This window comes from Vidua chalybeata, chromosome 21 (assembly GCF_026979565.1).
Source record: "Vidua chalybeata isolate OUT-0048 chromosome 21, bVidCha1 merged haplotype, whole genome shotgun sequence".
NCBI lineage: Eukaryota > Metazoa > Chordata > Aves > Passeriformes > Viduidae > Vidua > Vidua chalybeata.
Window position 1 is genome coordinate 158,694 of NC_071550.1, and position 20,718 is coordinate 179,411.

General features: G+C 42.1%; 3 protein-coding genes across 10 annotated transcripts in view; 1 reads left to right on the plus strand and 2 right to left on the minus strand.

Moving 5' to 3' along the window:
• RALGPS1 (Ral GEF with PH domain and SH3 binding motif 1) overlaps positions 1–2,822 on the minus strand; it is a 78,436-nt gene extending 75,614 nt beyond the window's left edge. For all 6 annotated transcript variants that reach the window (XR_008434440.1, XM_053962082.1, XM_053962081.1 and 3 more), the window contains exons 1-2: positions 2,717–2,822; positions 288–404 (exon numbers count right to left, since the gene is read on the minus strand). The gene's annotated coding sequence lies outside the window, so the exon portion shown is untranslated. The remainder of the gene's footprint in view (positions 1–287; positions 405–2,716) is intronic.
• Positions 2,130–2,765, plus strand: LOC128798719 (skin secretory protein xP2-like). The gene has a single exon (XM_053962496.1). It carries the CDS (start codon positions 2,130–2,132, stop codon positions 2,763–2,765), a length of 636 nt encoding a protein of 211 aa, XP_053818471.1.
• Positions 2,823–6,061: 3,239 nt separating the features above from the next.
• On the minus strand, positions 6,062–20,377 carry ZBTB34 (zinc finger and BTB domain containing 34). 3 transcript variants are annotated; one of them, XM_053961715.1, is made up of 3 exons: positions 20,295–20,368; positions 12,789–12,905; positions 6,062–12,220 (listed from the first exon to the last, which is right to left on the minus strand). In XM_053961715.1, the coding sequence occupies exons 2-3, from the start codon at positions 12,827–12,829 to the stop codon at positions 10,699–10,701; spliced, it is 1,563 nt and encodes a 520-aa protein (XP_053817690.1). In that variant the 5' UTR covers positions 12,830–12,905; positions 20,295–20,368; the 3' UTR covers positions 6,062–10,698. The 3 variants fall into 3 exon arrangements, with proteins under 3 accessions (XP_053817690.1, XP_053817691.1, XP_053817692.1); XM_053961716.1 differs by lacking the exon at positions 20,295–20,368 and having other exon boundaries at positions 6,062–10,878; positions 11,161–12,220; positions 12,789–14,804; XM_053961717.1 differs by lacking the exon at positions 12,789–12,905 and having other exon boundaries at positions 20,295–20,377.
• Between the last annotated feature and the right edge of the window lie 341 nt (positions 20,378–20,718).

The window sequence follows — 20,718 nt, forward strand, 5'->3', positions numbered from 1 at the left end:
GTCCTCCTTCAAAAGTCATTACCCTTCAAGCAAGTCTGCAAACTTGAGTATCTTAGAAGACCAACATATATGTTCAGTGAAGTTTTACTTTAAGGGAATCCTCATGAAAGGAAAAAATCTTTAGTCACAGGAAAAGAAATATATATCTGAAAATTATAGTAAAATACTAGCACAACTCAAGTTCTCTAAACAGAAGAGAACTGACAGACACTTCTGTAATCTCTGGTTATCAAATGTAGGTGAAAATGTGAAATACCTGTAAACTTTAAATACAATTGCATACTTACAGTGGAATAAGGCAGCTGTGCTCTCAACCCATTTTGCTGCACACCACCATTAGTTCGTTGCTGGGTCCAGCTCTGGCTTTTCAGCAGTTTTATCTCTTGTTTAAAAGCATAACATTCCTGTAAATACCAAGAGACAGGATTACAGTGACATTTATTTTACAACTCAATTCTTCTCAAACTATGCACTCCTCACCTGAAACATGTGCTATTTTTATTTTACCTCTCCCTCACAACTTTCATTGTTAGTTCCCCATTCTAGTTTCATTGGTATGTGATAAATTCCCAAACTCAAAAGAACTACACATACATCTCAGAGAGAAGAGCAATGTACTCGTAAGTTTCATAACTAAATATACTCCAAATATATGCTTGTAACTCTCCCTCTGTCAATCAACACAAGGTCCAAGCCAACATGCATTATTTATTGGTTTCACTCACTTCTTTCAAGGTGCTTTACAAATTTTAAATGCTACTCATCCTCACACCATCTTCTTCAAGGCTTAACTAAACAAAGCAAAATGGACACAAATTCAAATAGAATAATTCTTTTATCTCTGTATCAGCAAATAAAGCCATAGCTCTTCCAACAAACATCAGCAGCTACAAACCTGAGAAAAATACTGCTTAGGTAACTAATTTTGGTGATATTTACATTAGACATAGCCCTTCCCTTTTCTCCTCTTCTGCCTTATACCAACTTCTATAAAACCTAATGTTTAATAAAATTACACATCAAATGAGAAGAAAATAATCTCAAAGACAGCTTATTCTATATAGACTGACATGAAAATCTCATTAAAACACATGTTGCTTTGATAAAGGTAAAAAATCACTGCAGGTCAATTTGTGTTACAACTGTGCCTCTACTACAGTCTTTATTTTTGTTCTATCGCTAGGGAACTTCCCCCTTAAAAAAGCCTGTCTTCTAAACTAGAACTATACACAATTCCTACAGCATCAAAGCAAGCTATCTTTTGCTAGAAAAGCAGTGTTCTTTTGACACACCCAAAACTCATCCAGTAGGCAATCCCTGCATGGGCAAATGATCCTAGTTCATAGAATAATCAAAATGACAAGTTAAAAATGGGTTAGCATCTACTTAAGTATTTCAATCAAATTACAGACATGATGCCTGTTGTCTGCCCTGCATCACACGGCATTTTAGTAAAGGGCAAACCTTGTAATTACTATGCACCTGAACTTCTAGATGTCTTCCCTTCACTAAAATAAGGCAAATAAACAGAAAAACAATTAAAATAACTTGGTTTGAAAGTGTTTTGTATTAATTTTTCTTCAAACTGGTGCTACATCATGCAGGATGGGCAACATACAGAAAAGTAACACACGAGTGTGTGTAGTTCTGCTCTTTACAGCAGCTTCCTGTCCTTCTCAGACATGAAGAATATCTACCAGGCATGGCATGAATGGTCAAGAAAAGAAATATCTGACTATCAAGGCTAGACGTGAAAGACAGATTGCAACATTCATAGATAAGGTTTCTGAGGCAAAGAATATTCTTCTGTATTTCAGACACCAACGCGTTTCAAATTTTTCAGTAATTAGTATGACAAGAATGCATATGCTCCATCTTGTTGGGTTCAGAACAACAAACCACAGACAAAAGGCACGATGTACTTCCATAACCAAGAATTTCAACATCCATTTCCCCATCCACTACATGCCAAAGCCCCAGGCTGACATAAGGCTGCAGAAGCTAGACCAAAAACTATCTGAAGTGATTTGAAAACAGATCGCAGTCAAGGCTCTCAACAAGACCCGCACGTTTTCATCCACATGATATGCAAACAGTTTTCAAATTTATTCCTAAGGACACGGGAGGACATGGCCAACCCTGGGTGGTTTCCATCAGTTCCCCCCCAGACCCCGCAGCCGTACCAAGGCTGCTCCCGCTGTCCGCCCGGACTCAGCTGTAGCACCAGCTGCAACTGCCCGCCCCGCCTCACCGCACCGGGCCGGCCCCGGAGCCCCGCGGGCGGGCAGGGCCGTGGCGAGCGCTGGCCCCGCGCCGGAGCGACATCGCCCGGCGGGGAGGAGCCCGGGGCCCTTTCCCAGAGAGGCCACGGGGCTGGTCGGGCGGTCGCAGAGCGGAGAGGCGCCGCCCGGCCCCGCCAGAGCCCGGCGCCCACCCCGCCTCCCGCGCACCTGCCGCGCCCCGCGCAGGAGACGCCCGGCCCCGCCGTGGCGGGCGGCGATGCGGCAGCGCCCCGCGCCGCCCCCGGGGAGCCGGGCGCCGCCGGCCTCCCGCAAGCGGCGCCCCTGGAGGGTGAGCGCCCGTCTGGGCCTGTCGCCGCAGAGCTCCGCCCGCAACACACGCCCGGAGCGGGGACGGCAGAAGGCGGAGGGACGAGGGGCTGTGGTGGCCTGTCCCACCTTTTCTGCCGGGCACGCGGGGCTCGTCTGCAGCTCACCTGTTCGGGACTCGGTGCCCGCAGCAACGCCCACGGGCTCTCTCGGTGAGGGGAGGCGCCCTCAGCGCCACCGGGGACGAGGCCCGGCCCGGCAGGGGACCGCGGGGCGGGGCCGGGGCGCGCGGACTGACGCGCGCGCCGGCCAACCGGCTCCCCGCGCGGGAGCGCGCACCAATGGCCCGGGCGGGGCGGGAGCGCGCGAGCGCAGGTGCCGCGGCGCCGTCCTTGGCCGCGCCCGCCCCGCCCGCGCCCCCTGGCGGCCGCAGCGCGGCTGCGCACGCGGCTCCGAGAGGGCGGCAGGAGCGCGGAGCCCGGGGCCCGGGGGCGAGCCCGGGGGCGAGCCCGGGGTCCGGGGGCGAGCCCGGGGTCCGGGCAGGGCTCTCGAACAGCCCGAGCGTCCCTCCCGGTCGCAGTCCGGCCCTGGGCAGCGGGGCTGATCGCTCCCGGAGAAGAGTCACTGAAGTGCCGGCTGCTCGCGTCCCCCCCGCCGCAGCATGGGCTGTCTCTTTCCCTTCTCGACGAACCTCTCGGAACCTCCAAACTAAAGCCGGGGTTAGGTTCAGGTCCGGGTGATGATGTTGCAGGTCAGTGACCGTGTGTGTTCTTCCAAGGCAATCAAATAGAGCTCTGCGGGCTTCTTCGTAACTGAGAGTGGTACTTGAAGCAACGAGGCTAAAGGATGGTGCACCTTTCTCTGGTTTACAGCTTCTCTAAAAGCAACGCTCAGCACAGTGTGTGTAGGCATCACTACAGGAAAGCATTGGCTCTGTGGACTCGTGGGTGCATGCAGGATTCCATGCAGCCCATCGGACTGGCCTGCAGGTTTGCATGTTAGAGAACAAAAGCCTAGTGAGGGTATACAGAGGAGGCTTTGAGATACTGCATGATGGCCAGAATACATGTATAAGGTGTCTTTCCAATTTCCTGGTTACCAAAGGCTTTCAGTACCTATCAAACACAGAGCAGTTTAAACATCTTCAGACATCACAACTAAATGTGTATGAGTGTGCTTTTCAAAGCAGAAAAATTCAATTTGAGAATAAACTGTAAAAATAACTTTAAACATAGATTTGAGATCTGCTTATGAGTCCTGATGCTCACAACACCAATAACTATATCAAAGCCAAAGGCACCACACAGAAGGTATTTTCCCTACACTCCCCCTCAGAAAGGCTAAAGAAAATTAATTGTATATGAATCTCCAACCATTTAATAGACTATTCTTATTTGAGTTTATCCTATTGGTGTACTGCCAAGCAACACACTTTCCTCTAATACATACAGCATCAGTTCCCACTAGAGCAAAAGTAAAGAATTCTCTGGCAAAATGTTTTCTTCTCTGTCCTGTATCACCGTGCCAGGACATTAAAACAGCAGTCCATGTGCTAGAGTCTTTGAAAAATATACATTAGTTACTGGTATTTCTACAGGAATTTGGAAAAAAAAATTATCTGAAAACCAGTTAACTTCTTATCCAAATAATTATGAGATTCTGACAGTTACCAAACTGATGCTTAAAGTACTGTAAAATGGTGGTGTTCTGTGGCCAGGTAGGTCTCATACAGCACAGCAGGACAGCCTCTGAAATCCTGGGTATAAATACTGCTCTGCTAACAACTGAATCACCCAGCACCTGCTCCTCTTGAAGGTGTCATAATGAGGACTGGAAACCTTTTTTGTTCCTATTTTAGGCTTCTGCTATGTACAGCGCCTTAAATGACCCCTGCATAACATATTTTTAAAAATCAGCCAGCACCCTCTGGTGGAAAAGAATGCATAGACAAGTAATGTTAATTTAGACAATGTCATCAGCCATAGAATTTCCCTAAATTTTAATGAAATGTTTCTGTCTATAATTCTACACTGACTTTTGACATAATACTCAATTTAATTTTTTCCTAAACCCATGCACAATACAAATGTACTATGCTATTTCATATAGCTCATGAAATGTAGCATCCATGGGATTTGGCTTCATTTTCTCTGCATGATTATTGCTGGAGGAATATAAATTCTGTATGCCATGTTCATTGGCTATTCTACCTTCCCCTCAACCTGTTTTCAAGAATTTTGCATTATGGAAAGTTAAGCAATGGGGCCTGTGTCTGCATGTACACAAAGATCAGGTGAACAGACCTGGTTCTTTCTAACCTAAACCAATTTTTTTTCTTAGCCATCTTAACAAACCTTTTTCACAAAATCTTTGTCTTTTGTTTTCTGCTTTGATGAAAGTGGTATTTCATAGCACTTTTTAAACAAGTATTCAATCTCTGGGTCCGTTTTTCCCTTGATGCTGAATTCAGATGTGCCAGCTAGGATGAGAAAAATTCAGGTATTTCAGAACACTCATAGAATCAGAATGATTTGGGTTGGAAGGGACTTAAAAGCTCATCTCATTCCACCTCCCTGCCATGGCCAGAGACACCTTCCACTGGACCAGGTTGCTCCAAGCCTGGTCCAGCCTGGCCTTGGACACTACAGGATGGGGCAGCCACAGCTGCTCTGGGCACCCAGGGCCTTGCCACCCTCACAAGGAACAATTCCTTCCCAATATCCCTGCCCTCTGGCAGTGGGAAGCACTCCAGGCCCTTGTCCAAAGTCCCTCTCCAGCTCTCCTGGAGCCCCTTCAGGTGCTGGAAGGGGCTCTGAGGTCTCCCCAGAACCTTCTCCAGGTAAGCACCCCCAACTCTCCCATCCTGGCTCCATAGCAAAGATGCTCCAGACACCTGATAATCTCAGTGGCTTGGATACTGGTGCAACAGTATGTTTATCCCACTCCTAACAGTCAGGTCTTGTTTACCCCATTCTGCATTACTTGAAGTTTCATATCTTATAAGAAGGGGCTTTGAAGGGAGGTTTTGCTGGAATAGGTACTCTGACACCAACAGGGACTCAGGGACTAACCCACTCAACTCCAGACCCTCCAAATCCCACTGCCAGTCAAGATAACCATGGCCTACAGCTGCACTGGGGCTGCTCCTGTTAAATTCAATGATGTGGGTGAGAAGTGTACCTACACTTGCATCACCCCTGCTGATATACGTGGCAGAACATAAAATGTAAATGCTGCTGAAGGAACGAAGCAGGTTGTCCCTCCTGGGCTTTTGTTTTGCTCTGAAAGTTGGATGAGGTTTTGGAGCTCACAACTCAAATGATCATCTGTTCAGAACTAAGCAATTAATACTGGCAAAACAGAGAAACTTCAAGAGTAGTTGTCTCTAAAGACTTTTGATTTCTAGTCGGTAGATCAGTATTAAAAAGCTTCTTTTAACACTTCAGTAAGAACATCTAAAGTGCAAGCTCCTCAGTAATTAAATATCTAAATGTAGACACTGACACCACAGATTTGCTCTAGAAGCATTTTAATTTACAAACAGCAATTCCGATTGACTTTATACCATAAAAAAGGCAATTTACAAGCAAGAAACAAATTCATCAGAACAAAATAAAGCAGCACAGAAATATTCATGTCACGAATCTAAAACCAAAGTGAATACAAGAGTAAAATATCATTTGAATAAATATTTTAAAGTTCATGCTGTAAAATAATCCTTAATGGCAACTTACTAATTCTTACAGCATCAGCTTAGCTAGCTTCATTTACTTCACATGGCGATGAAGTGTGGAGGTGTGAGGTTTATATTGCAAGATAATGACACCAAGTCAAGTCATTCAAACTGTTCAATTATTTATCTTGAAAAATAACCATACAAATAAAATTTATTTAAAAATACAAATTTTCAGTCAGAAACAAACACTGTTAAAATCGTGCAAGAGCTCTACCTCTAACCAGATGTACAACCAGAGGTTCTCAGGCTGAGTTCAGAGGCTGAATCCCTGGCCTGTGGGAATGGGAGTCAGCAGTTCTGTATCTGCCATAGCAGGAGTGAGCTACAGGAGCAGGAAGCAAACCTGCTCAGTCAGTGATACGTGGCTTCACATCCCCCTGAAGAAATAGAGGATCATGTGTCCCAGGCTTACTTATTCGTTTAGCTTTTTTTTTTTTAAATGTAAACTTGCGTAACTTAAGTTAATGCTGCCACAGGGATGTGCAAGTAGTATCAAATCTACAATATTAAATACAAGTATTCTGGCACTTGATAAAATATATGTAAAATGCACACAGATTATAAAGTTTGAACATTTTGAATGACTTTACTAAACTTCCAATTTGATCACTGAGTATTATGAAATTTACAATTCATGAAATAAAGAGATTCATATAAAGAATTTACATAATTCCCCAAATACTTTCAAATATAAAATTTAATAAATAACCCTGACCAGTCAAAAAGCACCATTCAAGGGTAAAATTCCCTTGGAAAATAGATTAGGTGTTGCATATTTGAGTCCCTTTCAATGGTTTCATGTAAAACCTGTTTAGAAAAATGATAATAAAAGAATCACAGTAAACTAATACAAAAGTTAAAATAATATATATATATATTTAACGGTAAAGCTTATTCAATATTTTCCCAGCCCTTGATTTTATTCCTGTTGTTCTTCCCATAACTTGGCTTAAACATATTAAGAGGCCTCATTGTTTTATCTAAAGTAAACCAAAGGCTTCAGCATAAAACATGAATTTATGCTGGGGAAGACTGCATTAAAACACTCAATTTAGGCCTACAGTCTACCCTGCTGACAGTGAACTGACAGTATCCTTTATGCTACAGAAAGATTTCACACCCAAAAAGCAGAGCCAATCTTGAGGTCTTAGTGACCAAACTGAACTTTTAATACACTGTAAGTATTAACAAAGCTATTTTCTAAATGTATTTACAAGTTTAAAAGAAGTAATATGGAAGATAACTGATAAAGAAAATGAAAATAATAGTTTTAAAGCAGAAACATTAGCAAAGGTATAAAATCCTTTATTTTCACAGTTTGTCAGAATAGGTTAAGCATCTAGAGGAAAGGACACTGTCACTGTTTTCACATTTGTCTAGAATTAAAAAGGTAGATTAAGAAGAGACTCAATTATGAACCAGCCTGTATAATTTCATTACTTATTTTACTGTCAAATATTTCTTCACATATTCTATTGACTTCTGCATTTATTGTAAATGAAATGTGTAACAGCTCTGTGCTGAGAACTGCACAGACACGAGACACGGTACAGTGTTCCCACCCTTTGCTAAAGTTGTGGCCTCCTGCTCCGTAGGCTGGTGACGTGAAGTCCATCGGGTCGCTCCTGGTGTCTGTGACAGTGTTGATGCTGGCAGCCCGCTGTGTGACAAGGCACAGTGGCACTGCTGCTGCCAGGGGGTGCCATCGGTGTCCGGCAGAGCTCGGCCGGGGCACTGCCCGAGCCCGGGCGCTGCTGCCCCTCAGAGCTGACTATGGCTTGGAGGCAAGAGCGCTGCCCGCACGCTGCTGTACACGGGCTGTACAAAAATGGATCATTTCCTGCCCCTTAACAGTCTGTTACAATGCTTTGAACCTGAACCTGTACAATCAACATGATGTTGTGTTCTTGTCTGCTTTTGTCTGAGACAATTTTGGATAAGTCACTCTTTGGTAAACTCAAACCATTTTAATACATTTACAAATACAAAGAACTAGATTTAAATAATGCTAAGATTGTGACACAGAGAAATTCAAGAAATATAAATTTGTACCCATATCCTGTTATCCTCAAGTCATCCTTCCAGGGAAAAAGTCACACCAAAGGCACCACAGCACAGGTTCAAGATAAAGGGTTAAGAATAACTGTACATTTCTTGGATTTTGCTTGTCTCAAACTTAATTTACCAAAACACACTTTTTGCATTTAATTACTTAAAACAAACACTCAAGGAAAAAACTGTATCGGAAACACCATGTTTTTAGGTGGGTAAACATACAGACTACCTGCCTTAGACACAGACTATCCCTTCCCTTACTGGAAACAAAATTTCTGCTGTTGCTTCAAGGAGAGAAACATCTCCCCACCCCCTGCCTCTTTATTTAGGCAGTTTTAGGACAAAGAGGCAAATGATGTACTTAATTTAACTGAAATTGCTCCAATGGAGCAGGTGGCAGTTATACTGTAAATCCATGTTTGAGAGATTCTTATTGCAGAGTGTCACAATATTAAGAACTAGTGTATTTAATAAAGCCACTGCACAAACATGCCCCAGCTTCACAGAGGCCAAAAAATTTTACAAGATAGCAAACCTACCTTTTTCTTTCCAGTAATTTAGAAATGAGCTTTTATTTTCTAATTTTTGGGAGTTAAACAGCACGTTCACAAATGTATTTTCAGTATAAGCTAAACAAACATAAGACCCAATAATATAAAACCTGTATTCTAAAGAAGTATGTGATTAGTTTAATAACTAATTCTGTTCATCAGGTAGAATGTTAAACAGTAGTGTTTGTCAGCCAATGCTTTTGAGGTCTTTTAAGCCATTGTTTTTTTGTGGTATGGGATTGAGTTTTTTTCTATTTTTTTTTTTTTTTTTTTTTTTTTTTCCTTTTTTTTTCTGTTTGGTTGGGATTTTGGGGGAGTTGGTTTGTGTAGGGGGGGCTTTTGTTTTTGGGGATTTTTTTTTCCTTGACCATCATGTTTCACATGTTATATATTATACTGACCTAAATTATGAAGTTAGCACCATATTAAAAACACATATTTGGTGAAACAAAAAAGATTTAGAGTATTTTTAAAGTTGTTGGTAGCTCCTTTATAGAGAAAAAACCACTGAAAAAACAGAGAAGCCATAGCAACTCTGTAATACTCACACATGAAATAACATATTGCTCAAAATTCCCATAAAGTATTTGTTTTTTTATACAAAAAAAGTACAAATTCCAAGTGCTGGCATATCACTTGGAGATTTAAGTAGGAAGCCAACGTGCACCTGAAAACAGCTCTCTGTGAAGAGACCTATTAAAATACTGCTTGGAAATACTGTGGTTTAAACTACATCTCTCTCATGTTTTAACCAACCATGAAGAGTGATGAAGTTAAGTTTAATTACCTGGTATGGTTCTACAGTACAAAATGAAGGTAGATTCTGAGGCCAGTAAAAACACATTTTAGACCACAATGCTACTTTTAAGTTTGCTAATATTTTTTTAATATATAGATATATATATATATGTGTATATCTATATATATATAGATATAGCTATCTCTATATATATAAAAAGGTCAGCACCACAGGTTGTCCAGCTTGCATTCCAGACAACTAACAAAACCTTTCAACAATTTAACCATAGTTTAATAGATTTATGGCATTTGGTTTACATATGTTATAAAGCAAAGCTATTAAAACAAGGTAATTCACTTTGCTCACTTTTGCACACAAAGTAATAGTTTAATAAAATGAAAACCAAACATTTGTTTAAAACCAAAACCATCCTCCCAAAGTCCGAAGTGCTAAACCTAAGTAGAGAGGAGTCCTAACGGTTGATAGAGTGGCATATGGTATTAGCCTTGACATAGAACAGGCAAAGTGAAAGCATTTTATATATATAAAGCAAATTTATATATATAAACAGTCTCACTACCAAAACCAGTTAGTAAGAGTGAACAGATTTCATTGTGACAGGAGAGGAATCACAGCTGAAATATTCTCTCTCCCAGCTGCTGTGTAACTCATTACCAGCAACAGGATTTAAGAAATAAAGGAAATTACAGCTTCTCTGAGCATTCAGCAGAGCTGCCAATCTTATTCTAACATCTTTCTCCACTGGCATTTGCGTCTCACCAGATCAGCAGGGACACTTCACCAGACTCTTCCTAGCCTTTCCCCAGTACACTGTCTTTATATTCTGAGTGTCTTCAAATATAAAAAAACAAACCCCAAACAATTCAGCCTCCTTCAAAAACAAAGAATACTTCTGAAGTCTTCTCCAGAAACCATTTCTAACTGATTTCTAGAAGATCAGGAAAATTAAAAGGCTGTTACACTTGTACTGAAGATTACTAAAAGAATAAAATACTTTAAAAATACATTAGTAATGTGCTTGTCTGTGTTTCACTTAGATGTAAGATTTTAATCAGATGTGTTAGACATTGCATGAATTTCCATACTAGAATCCATGACTTCAGAAGCTGAAGCATCATTATCTACTTTTTGTTCCACAAATGCTTCTGTTCTGTCTGGAGACTCAACCCTGTTTCTCACTTCTGTAACCCCCGGGTGATTTTTTCGCAAGTGCTGGTTTAGTGTACCCTGGAAAGGAAAACATTTTCCACAGATCTCACAGCGAAAGGGTTTGTCATCTGTGTGACCACGAATATGATACTCAAGTTGGTCCTTACGGGTATATTTCTTTCCACAAAACTTGCACACAAAAGGAGTTATTCCCATGTGCAATCGCATGTGTCGATCAAGGCTCCCTTTCTGGTTGAAAGACTTGCCACAGTAAATGCAAATTAGCCTCTCATTGTATGGATACCAATGACCTCTTGCATTTCTTTCCCGTGGACTATTTTCATATCCTGGATTACTCACCATGGATTCACTGTCAGCCCCTTGCACCAAGCCCTGGACATCACTGTGCAAGTGACCCGTAGGTACTCGCTTTTGGCGTGCACGACCCCCTCTGAAACAGCTCAGCATTGACCTTGAAGGACTTGTATTGCTCATGTTTCCAAAGGTTTCTGACACACCTGTAGCCTGTGATGAGGCATGAGTAAATGAATAAACATGTTGTAAGACAGACCCATAGGAACCAACGTTTACCGCCACCACCTGCTCTCCATCCACCATTTCAGTGTGATATCCATCATCACCAAGGGAAGAGCTATCAGAGCAGCTTGGCCTGTCAGACTTTTCCATTTTAACTTTCACCTCTGCAATCTGACTTTCCCTTACTATCAGGTCTCCTGGCTCATGATCACCTTCAATCTGAATCTCATATTCAGAGATACTCCCGCTGCTCCCTCGGTCTGAATGCCCTTCTTCTTGCAGACGACTACGAAGAGTTTTGCCTGGAGTAGTTTCCATCCGAAGATCGCTGCCTGCTGTTGACTGTCGCACCTGAGAGCAATAGGGAGGAGATATCTCAATAGGGTTGGCAAAGTAGCTGCTGTCTTTAACGCCATTGCGATTCTCTGAGTTTTCTTCGGCACCGACAGTAACAGAATCAACATCACCAACACTGATCTTTGAATGAATACTCTCCAGTATCTGTGTGCACTTGTCAATGACGCACTGCATCTGTAGGAAGCTAGCTGCAGTCAGAAAACTGACAACGTCCTTCAGTTGCAAGGACATCCTTCCAGTGTAACAAAAAGAAAGCAACTGTTCAAAAACATTGGGGTTTTTAATAACTGATATGGACAGGCCACTCATGGTGCTTAATGCTGAATGGTCACGGAAATATGGAGAACTGGCAGCTAAGACAGCTTTGTGGGCACGGAACGGCTGACCCTGAATGTGCACGATTATGTCACAGAGTTTCCCTTGCAAGCGGAGCTCGTTTAACTGGCTCAGAACAGTGTTGCTGTACTCCGGCACATCAAACTGAATGAAACTGCTGCTGTCCATTTCTACAGATGTAAAGAGTAATCTGAAAGAAAAATTATAAGATTTAAAACAGAGAATGGAGTTTTCAATTTCAAAAACACATGCTTGCAAATGTTTTAAATCACATCACCCCACTGATCTGTTAAAGGTGCATTACAACAAAACATTTAGCATAAATACTCCATATAATAAAAAAGCAGAGCCTTAATCTGAAAGATTTGAAAGAAAAACGTTTGAGCCACCATGGACTTTCAATTTTTTTTTTAAAATTTCTTTTGTGATTTTAGGTTTTTTTTTTTTTTTTTAACAAACCATGGTGTGAACTTGGAAGCTCATCTGACACAGCAGTGATTTCCTAGCTAGGAAAAGACATTCAAAGAGGCCTTAAAGAAATGTATAGAGCTCCAAACAAAAGCTAAAGAAAAGCACTTTTCACAGATTACTATTGTAAAAAGCACACACACACTATCAGCCTGAGAATGTTGACCTGCAACATTACCCTACATTTCCAAGACTGGACACTAATCAAGTGCCCAAGAACCTTGAGACTTTTATTGCTATTCTAGCTCTTATCAATGCAGAAGTCTAAAGACATAAGATTGCCACCATACCTGCTTTTCCAATTGAACAAACAGATCTCAACATCATCCATTGACTTCAGATGCAGGAAGCATATCCAATGTATCACAATATACTAGTGGATTTTTTTTTTTCTATTATGTTACATGCTGTAATGGGACACAGGAACAATTTAAATCAAATTATGAAAATTCAGGTATTCTAAAAAGAAAATTGACACGTAGAAACAGGATAAAATGCCCAAAACGAAGCACTGGAGCTCTTTCAGCTGACCCTCGCTTAAAACTAACATTCACAACCTTCAAAAATGGAACTTCTTTTCAGCAGACACAAGAAAGCCAGCTTCCTGTCTGGACATTATGTTTGACTTAGAAAACTGGCAAAAACTCTCACAGAACATTCAAAATGAAGTTATCAGACTTGTTAAATATGTTCTTTAACTTACCAGTGTCATTACCCATTAAAATGGGTAAATGGGACTTCATTTGAGTTTTTTTGGCTGAGATGTCAAAGTGAGAAAAAAGACATTTTCTAGGCTCTTACATTTGAGGTGGGAAATAAGGTGTGCAAGATGGCTACCATAAGTGATATGACTGCAGCAATCCCTTCAGAGATGGCTTTGGCAGGACAGTTCTTTTATTCAGCAAACAAAGCTACAAAACAGGTCAGAGTTATGAGCTGATATAAGTCAAAAATCAAACAGCACAACACATAACCTATCCCAGCTGTGGGGTAGCTACATGGCAAGATTAACATTTCTTTTCTGAGCATCCCTGCCTGTTGTGCAGAGAATCACTATCCCAGTCCCATGCAGAAGAAGGAATTTCAGCAGTTGGATGCATGTTTGTGTTACGAATGGGTGTTTTAAGGTCACTTAAGGAATCACCAGGGAGGAGGGAATGCACCATCACAATCTGTCACCTTCACTTGTGTCTAACAGGGCAGCAAGCTTCTTAGAAACCCAACATAGGAAACCTTTAATTTGTGGGGCTTATTAGCTATGCACAGATGCAACATCAGCCATTCCTGATTAAGTTTCTCTGCTAAATGGAGGAAGAGTTTATGTTGACTTGAAATGACATGAATGGAGAAGTTACCTGGGTCAGGGACTCTGTACAAACCAAAAGACCAGCCCCCAGCAGCAATAATTTGGCACTCTAGTCTAGGATGTACAGAAAGTTTGTCACATATAGAAGTGGAGTTCCTCCTTGTCCCATACTTCCCTAAGGGCTCTTACCCAGCAAAACGGAGAATAACTTACTCCTGGAGAAAATATTAAAATATAAATTGCCACCACTAGCACTGGTTCAGACAGAAGGAATGAATTAAGGATAGACACCTGCGAAGAAAGAAGATGGACATTTTATGCCTTATGATAGAGGAAAAAAAAAAATTATGCTCTTTTCATCATGGCATCTCTAGATGAATTCACAGTCCCTGGGACATGGCCACACATTGAAAATGGACTGTAAACACATACCAGAGACAGCATGAGAACCAGAAGGACACCAAGGAGATAGGAATCCACTGTGATCCTTGCCTATCATGACTGTTAGAACACACCATTGTCTCTATACACATATACATATCTGTAAGTAACTCTACATCCTTGTTCTCAAAGTTGTTTCATCTTTCTTTTGGGAAACAAAGAAGCTTATTTTGCTTAAGATGCTAGGAGTAAACAGCACATCCTGGCCATGAGTGGAGAGGATCGTGGAGTTAAAGGTCTGTAAGTCTGTTCATCGGTGTAGCAGAAAAGCAGTAAAAACCTGCAACAGTGATCAAGGGAACATACAGTGTTGCTTTGAGAGCAAGCAAACAGGTCAAGTACACACTGCCTAAAAGGCAGTGCACAAGAAGATTCTATACCCATCTGCTCTTAAAGAGAGCAAGCTACAGCATACTCCTGTGAGTACTTTTCCACCTTTGTTTCTTCCTTTGCAGATACATGCTTCCTGTGACCTTGAAATCATCTGTGGAAAGCTGGGGTTAAATGACAAGAATTTTGAAATACAAAAGCAGTGGACAGAAGGGAACCCTTCTTCTGATTTCAGCCACAATCTTAAATCTTCAGCTACAGGAGAACTGACCATGTTACCAATGGACACCCCATACAGAAACAGGCTGGACTGTAGCAGGAACAGCACTGAGGCTGCTGTAATTTTGGCAGGGTTAGTACCACAGCATCCCAACTTCCTCCTATCAATCTGGGAAAGCAAGACCTGGGGGGAAAATCTGGGCATTACACACATCAGAGAAGCAGGCACCACTCGCCATGTTTTATTGGTGAATAAGAGCCAGAAGAAAAATGATTCTATTCACAGAAGTCCCAAATGTCACTATCTAGAAAATAAAAGTAATTCATAGATTACATTCCCATACACAAGAAGGTTTTGTTTTATTTGTATATAGGATCAAGTTAGCAGCTCCATAATAAAATTCTAGTAACATTAACCAAAATAATGTTCAGCAGGATACTGTACCATAACAATACTCAATTATTCATCAGTGCTGGCAGAGCAGTAGTACTTTCAAGACAATAGTATTTGTGGCTGAAACATTTCTCAAAGAATCTGGGAAGATCATTACAGTTTGAAAAGGCTAGTAAGAACCCCCTCCAGTTTTCTAACAGCTTCCTTCAAGTTGAAACATCTTCCTAACCTCTTCTCTTTTGGGGCCAGGCATATAGCATTAAACTGAAGCAAGAAGGTACTTTAAAAACACAAGTTAACTTTGGAAACATCCACTGTATGTGCTAAAGAAAATAAAATGTCTCTGCAGTTAACCAGACAGTCATCATGAAACTTACACACATAATATTGCTTACAGAATTAGCACAGGCGAAGAAGAAAAAGAAATCACGCTCAGTCAGAAGTCCCATTCGGTACCTTCCACAGTATCTCAGCACGTGCAGAGGGAACCTGTGTTATTTAGGCTCAGTACAGTCATATAGAACAATAGCTCAGAATTATTACAGTTTTATTTGCAATATATAAACTCAAGCTATTTGGGGGGTAGTGAGAGCTAAGATAACTTGAGCTGGATTCAATTATCCTTTTGGGTCCCTTCCAACTGAGAATATTCTGCAATTCTGTAAACTCACAGCAGTGTCAGGTACACTCATTGTTAAAAAGTAATGCATTTTGTCTTGCTTTAGCTTTCATCCCTGCCTGGGAGTTAGTGTAAAGTTAGGGCAAAGCCCTGCAAAACTTGAGTCTGGGCACTTGTCTACAATTAGGTCCTCTCTTAACCTTTCCTCAGAAGTACGTCAAAGTGTTTAAGGTTTTCATAGGTATTATGTATCCAAGAAACAGGCTGAAGGCACAGGCCAAAACTGCACACTAGGTTCACTACATCCTGGAAGGGCTCTGTGTTGAGCCTCATGTCTATTTTGTAGGAGATGATGCAGTCACACTCAAAAGAATCATATAAATTCTCTTTGCATCTGCACTCCATTTATTCATCAGGGTTTTATACAGCAAATATAGCCCAAAAATGGCTTTAGTAGTAGTGGATCATTGCCCTATGTCTTCAAAGAAAAGTGTTCATTGAAGTACCTCTGAACATCAGAGGGATAGGCACTTTTAACATTTATTAGATTTCAAAAGAAATTTCCTTTAAAAATTATGTTCTATGAAAACTCTTATTTAATTTAAAAAACAGGAATAGATGTTGACAAGCCACGTTAGGTATTTAATTTTACTGACATCATACAGTAGAAGCAGAGAAGCTTCGTATAACTATAACACGAAGCTGTGTGTCTGCCAACATAGTATTAGTTTCTGCTTCTAAGCCTGCACCTGTTTAATTTCCTTCACTCACTGAAGTATGATTCACCATACCCACAGACATGTGAATGACACAAATTATACTCATTTTAACTCACACTAAGGTGTGAGAAAAGATCCCTTGCATTTTCTTAAATTAGTTCAGCAACAAGGAATCCTTGGGAAAAAACCCATATTACAAACCATTACTGTTGTAGCAGTCTGTTGTACTGTTGTCAGTACTGTCTGTACTGTTGTCTGAGAACAGAAATGCATGGAAAAGCCAGGAGGGTCATAATGAAAGTTAAGACAAAAACAAAACAAAGTACTCCATGACACCAAAAATGCTTCTACCAGGCAACAAGCAACAGGACAAGAGGAAATGGCCCCAACCTGTGGCACGGGAGGTTCACGTTGGAAATCATGAAGAATTTCTTCACTGAAAGGTTTGTTAAGCATTGGAACGGGCTGCCCAGGGAGGTGGTGGAGTCACCATCCCTGGAGGTGTTAAAGAAACGACTGGATATGGCACTATATATGAGTGCCATGGTCGACAATGTGGTGATCAGTTAAAGATTGGACTTGATGATCTTGGAGGTCTTTTCAATTTCAATGATTCTGTGATACTCCCTCCATACATACATTACTGCTCAGAATACAGAGAAAGGGCAAGAAAATAAACAGGTATTTGTATAAATCAGTGCACCCCTCCCTTGCATTTTGTAGGACCTAGTATCTGCACCATTTGTGTGAGAACTCAGGACATCATTGCAAATACCATTCAAGACAATTTTAACCTAGGCATGTTACCTTATCAGCTATGATCATGGAAGTTTTTGGGCAAAAGTCTTCATCACTCTTACTCTTTTCAGACTGCATTTGCATCACTCTTCAGATTTACAACAGCCTCATTAATTAACACTAGCTGTATCAAAGGAAAACTGCCATCAGGTATGTCACAGGCTAGGGGGGGTCACCAAGACACTCTTGAAATAATCTTTGAAAATAGGGGACCGACTGATCATAGACCATTTTACCAGTTTATACCTCTCATAACAGTGAAATACTAATTATCCTTTAAAAGTCAACACACAGTGCTCCTGGATGGCCTTAAATAACATGCCATACAGCACTGCTGCTGTACTGAAACTCCATCCCCAAAGCAGGGTAAGCTACCCCACTGATAAAACCAGAGTTTAATTTTGCAGCCAATAAAAGACCTCAAAACTAAAAGAGGGTAAGAAACCCACATAATCTCCCAACAACTGAAAAATTTTTGAAGTACAACAAACTTCTAATAATACAAGCAGCACTATGCAAATACATAGAATTGGTTTTTACATTAATTCTTCACTTCCTCCAAAATGCCCATTGTAATCAAAGAAGACAGAGGCAGTTTGCCCAAATTATCTGTAGCAAAGCACACACAAAAGGTGCATATTATTAATTGGAAAACAGCCTTGAAAGTCAGTCTGCTTCATGTCTGGTTTGGACTACAATACAAAATCTGTTAGGTGACAACTACACAACAATTTAAAACTTTATTACTTTACCTCCTAAAAATGCAGGAAATGCCCACTTCCTCAGAAACACAAGCCAGCTAATACAGGCTGAACTGTAGTTACTAGAAAACTTAGCTCTTACATTCTTGCATCCGTAGATATCAGAACACTCCAGTGAAAATCATTATTCCTTCTCTGCAGCCAGACAGGCCACGTTCTACCCAAATTACTGAACCTGCAGTGAAACTTGCCTGGTAGGTGAGGTCTCTGGCAGTGCTGTGGGACTCAACCTCACTAACTGCCTGGGGAGCAAAGCAGTAACCCCTGACACTCAGTTCAGTAAAGCTTTACTAATTCAGACATTCATCTAACAAAAATTCAAAAGTATTTATTTTTACCTCACGTAAAAAGATTCACGTGATGTACAGAAAATCACTTTGAAGAGTGGATGATTTTAGCATGAAACTAAAATCAATTTATTTAGATGTATGTACATACATGGACATGCATACATACGCACATGCCAATACCAACAACACTGCAAACTCATTCTCAGTGGTCAGCATGGTGCAGCAGAGATATTGTTGGAATATTGTTGCATATTTAGGATTTGATAGAAAAAAAAAAAAAGGACCCTCTTATTTGAGCAAATATCCACAGAAAGAAGATATGAAACTTAAATCAAAGTGACACCTTAGTCCCTTATTCTCGTAACTGTCTTCCTCAAACTGCTTGCCTGTGTGGAAGTGATTGAAAAGGAAAAAATTAAACACCTATCAATGCATAAAAATAGTTTCACCTAAGAATTAGAAACCTCAATAGAAATAATCTCTAAATCTTGACTCTAGAAATCAAATTGCCACAACAGTAGTTGCTCAGTACACATCTATTTCTGAATGCAAAAAAAAAAAGTTACCAGGAGGCAAACTGGAGATAAGCCAAGATCAAAAGGTGCCTTCCAAATAAAACTATTCTATGTGTCTATGATTCCAGTATCAACAAATGCATTGTGCCTGATAAACAAAACAAAGGGGCATGCTGATGATACATAGACTTTAAATCAGCAAGATCTTACAAGTGATGATCAAAAACTTTTATTTTGTGCACAAATTTCACAATATCCCCATTATGTAACGCAAAATAGCCACATTTTCTGAATACCTGACAACTTTGAGATGTCACTACCATTACAAAAAAAAACCCCAGCCTGTATTTTGAGAGTGAGAATATATACATAGCCAGAACTTTCACAAAGTGGGAAGGGAGCTCTTGAACATTCTGATATTACAATTTTATTTACTATCAGGGTAATACTTCATCACTATTTTGCATTTTAATCTGTCCACTTTCCTTTTTTGTTTTTGTTTTTGGTGGGGTTTTGTTTGTTTTTTAACAGTAGCCATTCTTCATCAAATTGTTGACTTTTCGGCTCCGATGTTTCTTTTAAGTATTGAAGTGACTATGTTCTCTAGATATCAGCAACATTTTTTTTTCAGTAGATTTGCAATAGCTGCAAAGAGCACATTTTCGCGGTGTTTTCCCAGCACACTACTCGGGACAGATGGAACTGTTTGGAGCTGTCCCTGGACAGGCAATGAAACACAGGCACATTCTGATCCAGATGCTGACTATTCTGTAACATGCAACAACTGCAGTGCAGCTAATCCTATAGCAGTTTGTTTTCCCTTGGAAACCAGGCTTACCCACATTAATGATTCTGAGACTGTTCTGGCTTGCTCCAAATTAACTCCCAACTCCAATTTACTCTAAGCCAATTCCAATTCTGCATGCTGTGCCCACCTGCCGGGATTTGGAAAGACCTTTGCATTACAGAGATTGGGGTTTCACTAGAACTTCCACCTTCTCTGACGGAACAGCAGCAGCTAAAAGGTCCCCCGGCTCCTGGCAATGAACATCTCCCCGAATGGGGCCAGGTTCGTTCCGCCCCGGTCCGCCGTGCCGAGGATTTCACGCCTCGCTCGGGTTAGCAGCAGAGCCCGACACAGGCGCGTCCGCCCTCCCTCCCCGCACGCCAAAGCTGCACCAGAGCCACCGACTCGGGTTACGCGACAGCTCCTGCCGAGGCACGGCCGGGCGAAAGCCGCCTCGACGAAGCCGCTGCCGCCACTCCAAGCAGCCGAACCGAGGCACGGCCCGCCGGGCCGCGGTCGCCGCCCCCGCGGGGCCTGTCAGGCGCCGGGAGCCGTCCTGAGCACGGCCCGTCCGCCGGGAGCGCCGCGGGACCGAGCGCCCCTCGCGCGCCGCTCACCTGGGGCTGTCTGGGGCTCTCACATGGCGGATCCCGGCCGGCCCGGCCCGCTCCCAGCGCCGCTTCCCGCCCGCTCCCGCAGCCACTCGCACCCGGAACTGATTCCGCTGGAGGCCGTTCCGCTTCCTGGCGCCGCCCCGGCAGCGGGCGGTGCCCCGGGCCGCTCGGGAACCCGCCCCGCTGCCGTGCGGAGCCGGGCGCTGCCCCCGCCGGAGCAGGGCGCAGCCGCCAGAGCAGCGCGGCTCCTCACGAAGGCAGAAGGATTCGAGCATTGGCTGAAGCCGGTGCGTACGCGGGCAGAGCTCTTGGAGAACTCTCGCGGCGTGCAGCTCCAGAAGAGAACGCGCACTCAGAGCCGTACGCCGACGGGCAGTCGCAGATACAGCGAGGGAGCTTTTGGGGAGGACATCCCCCACTCCAGCTG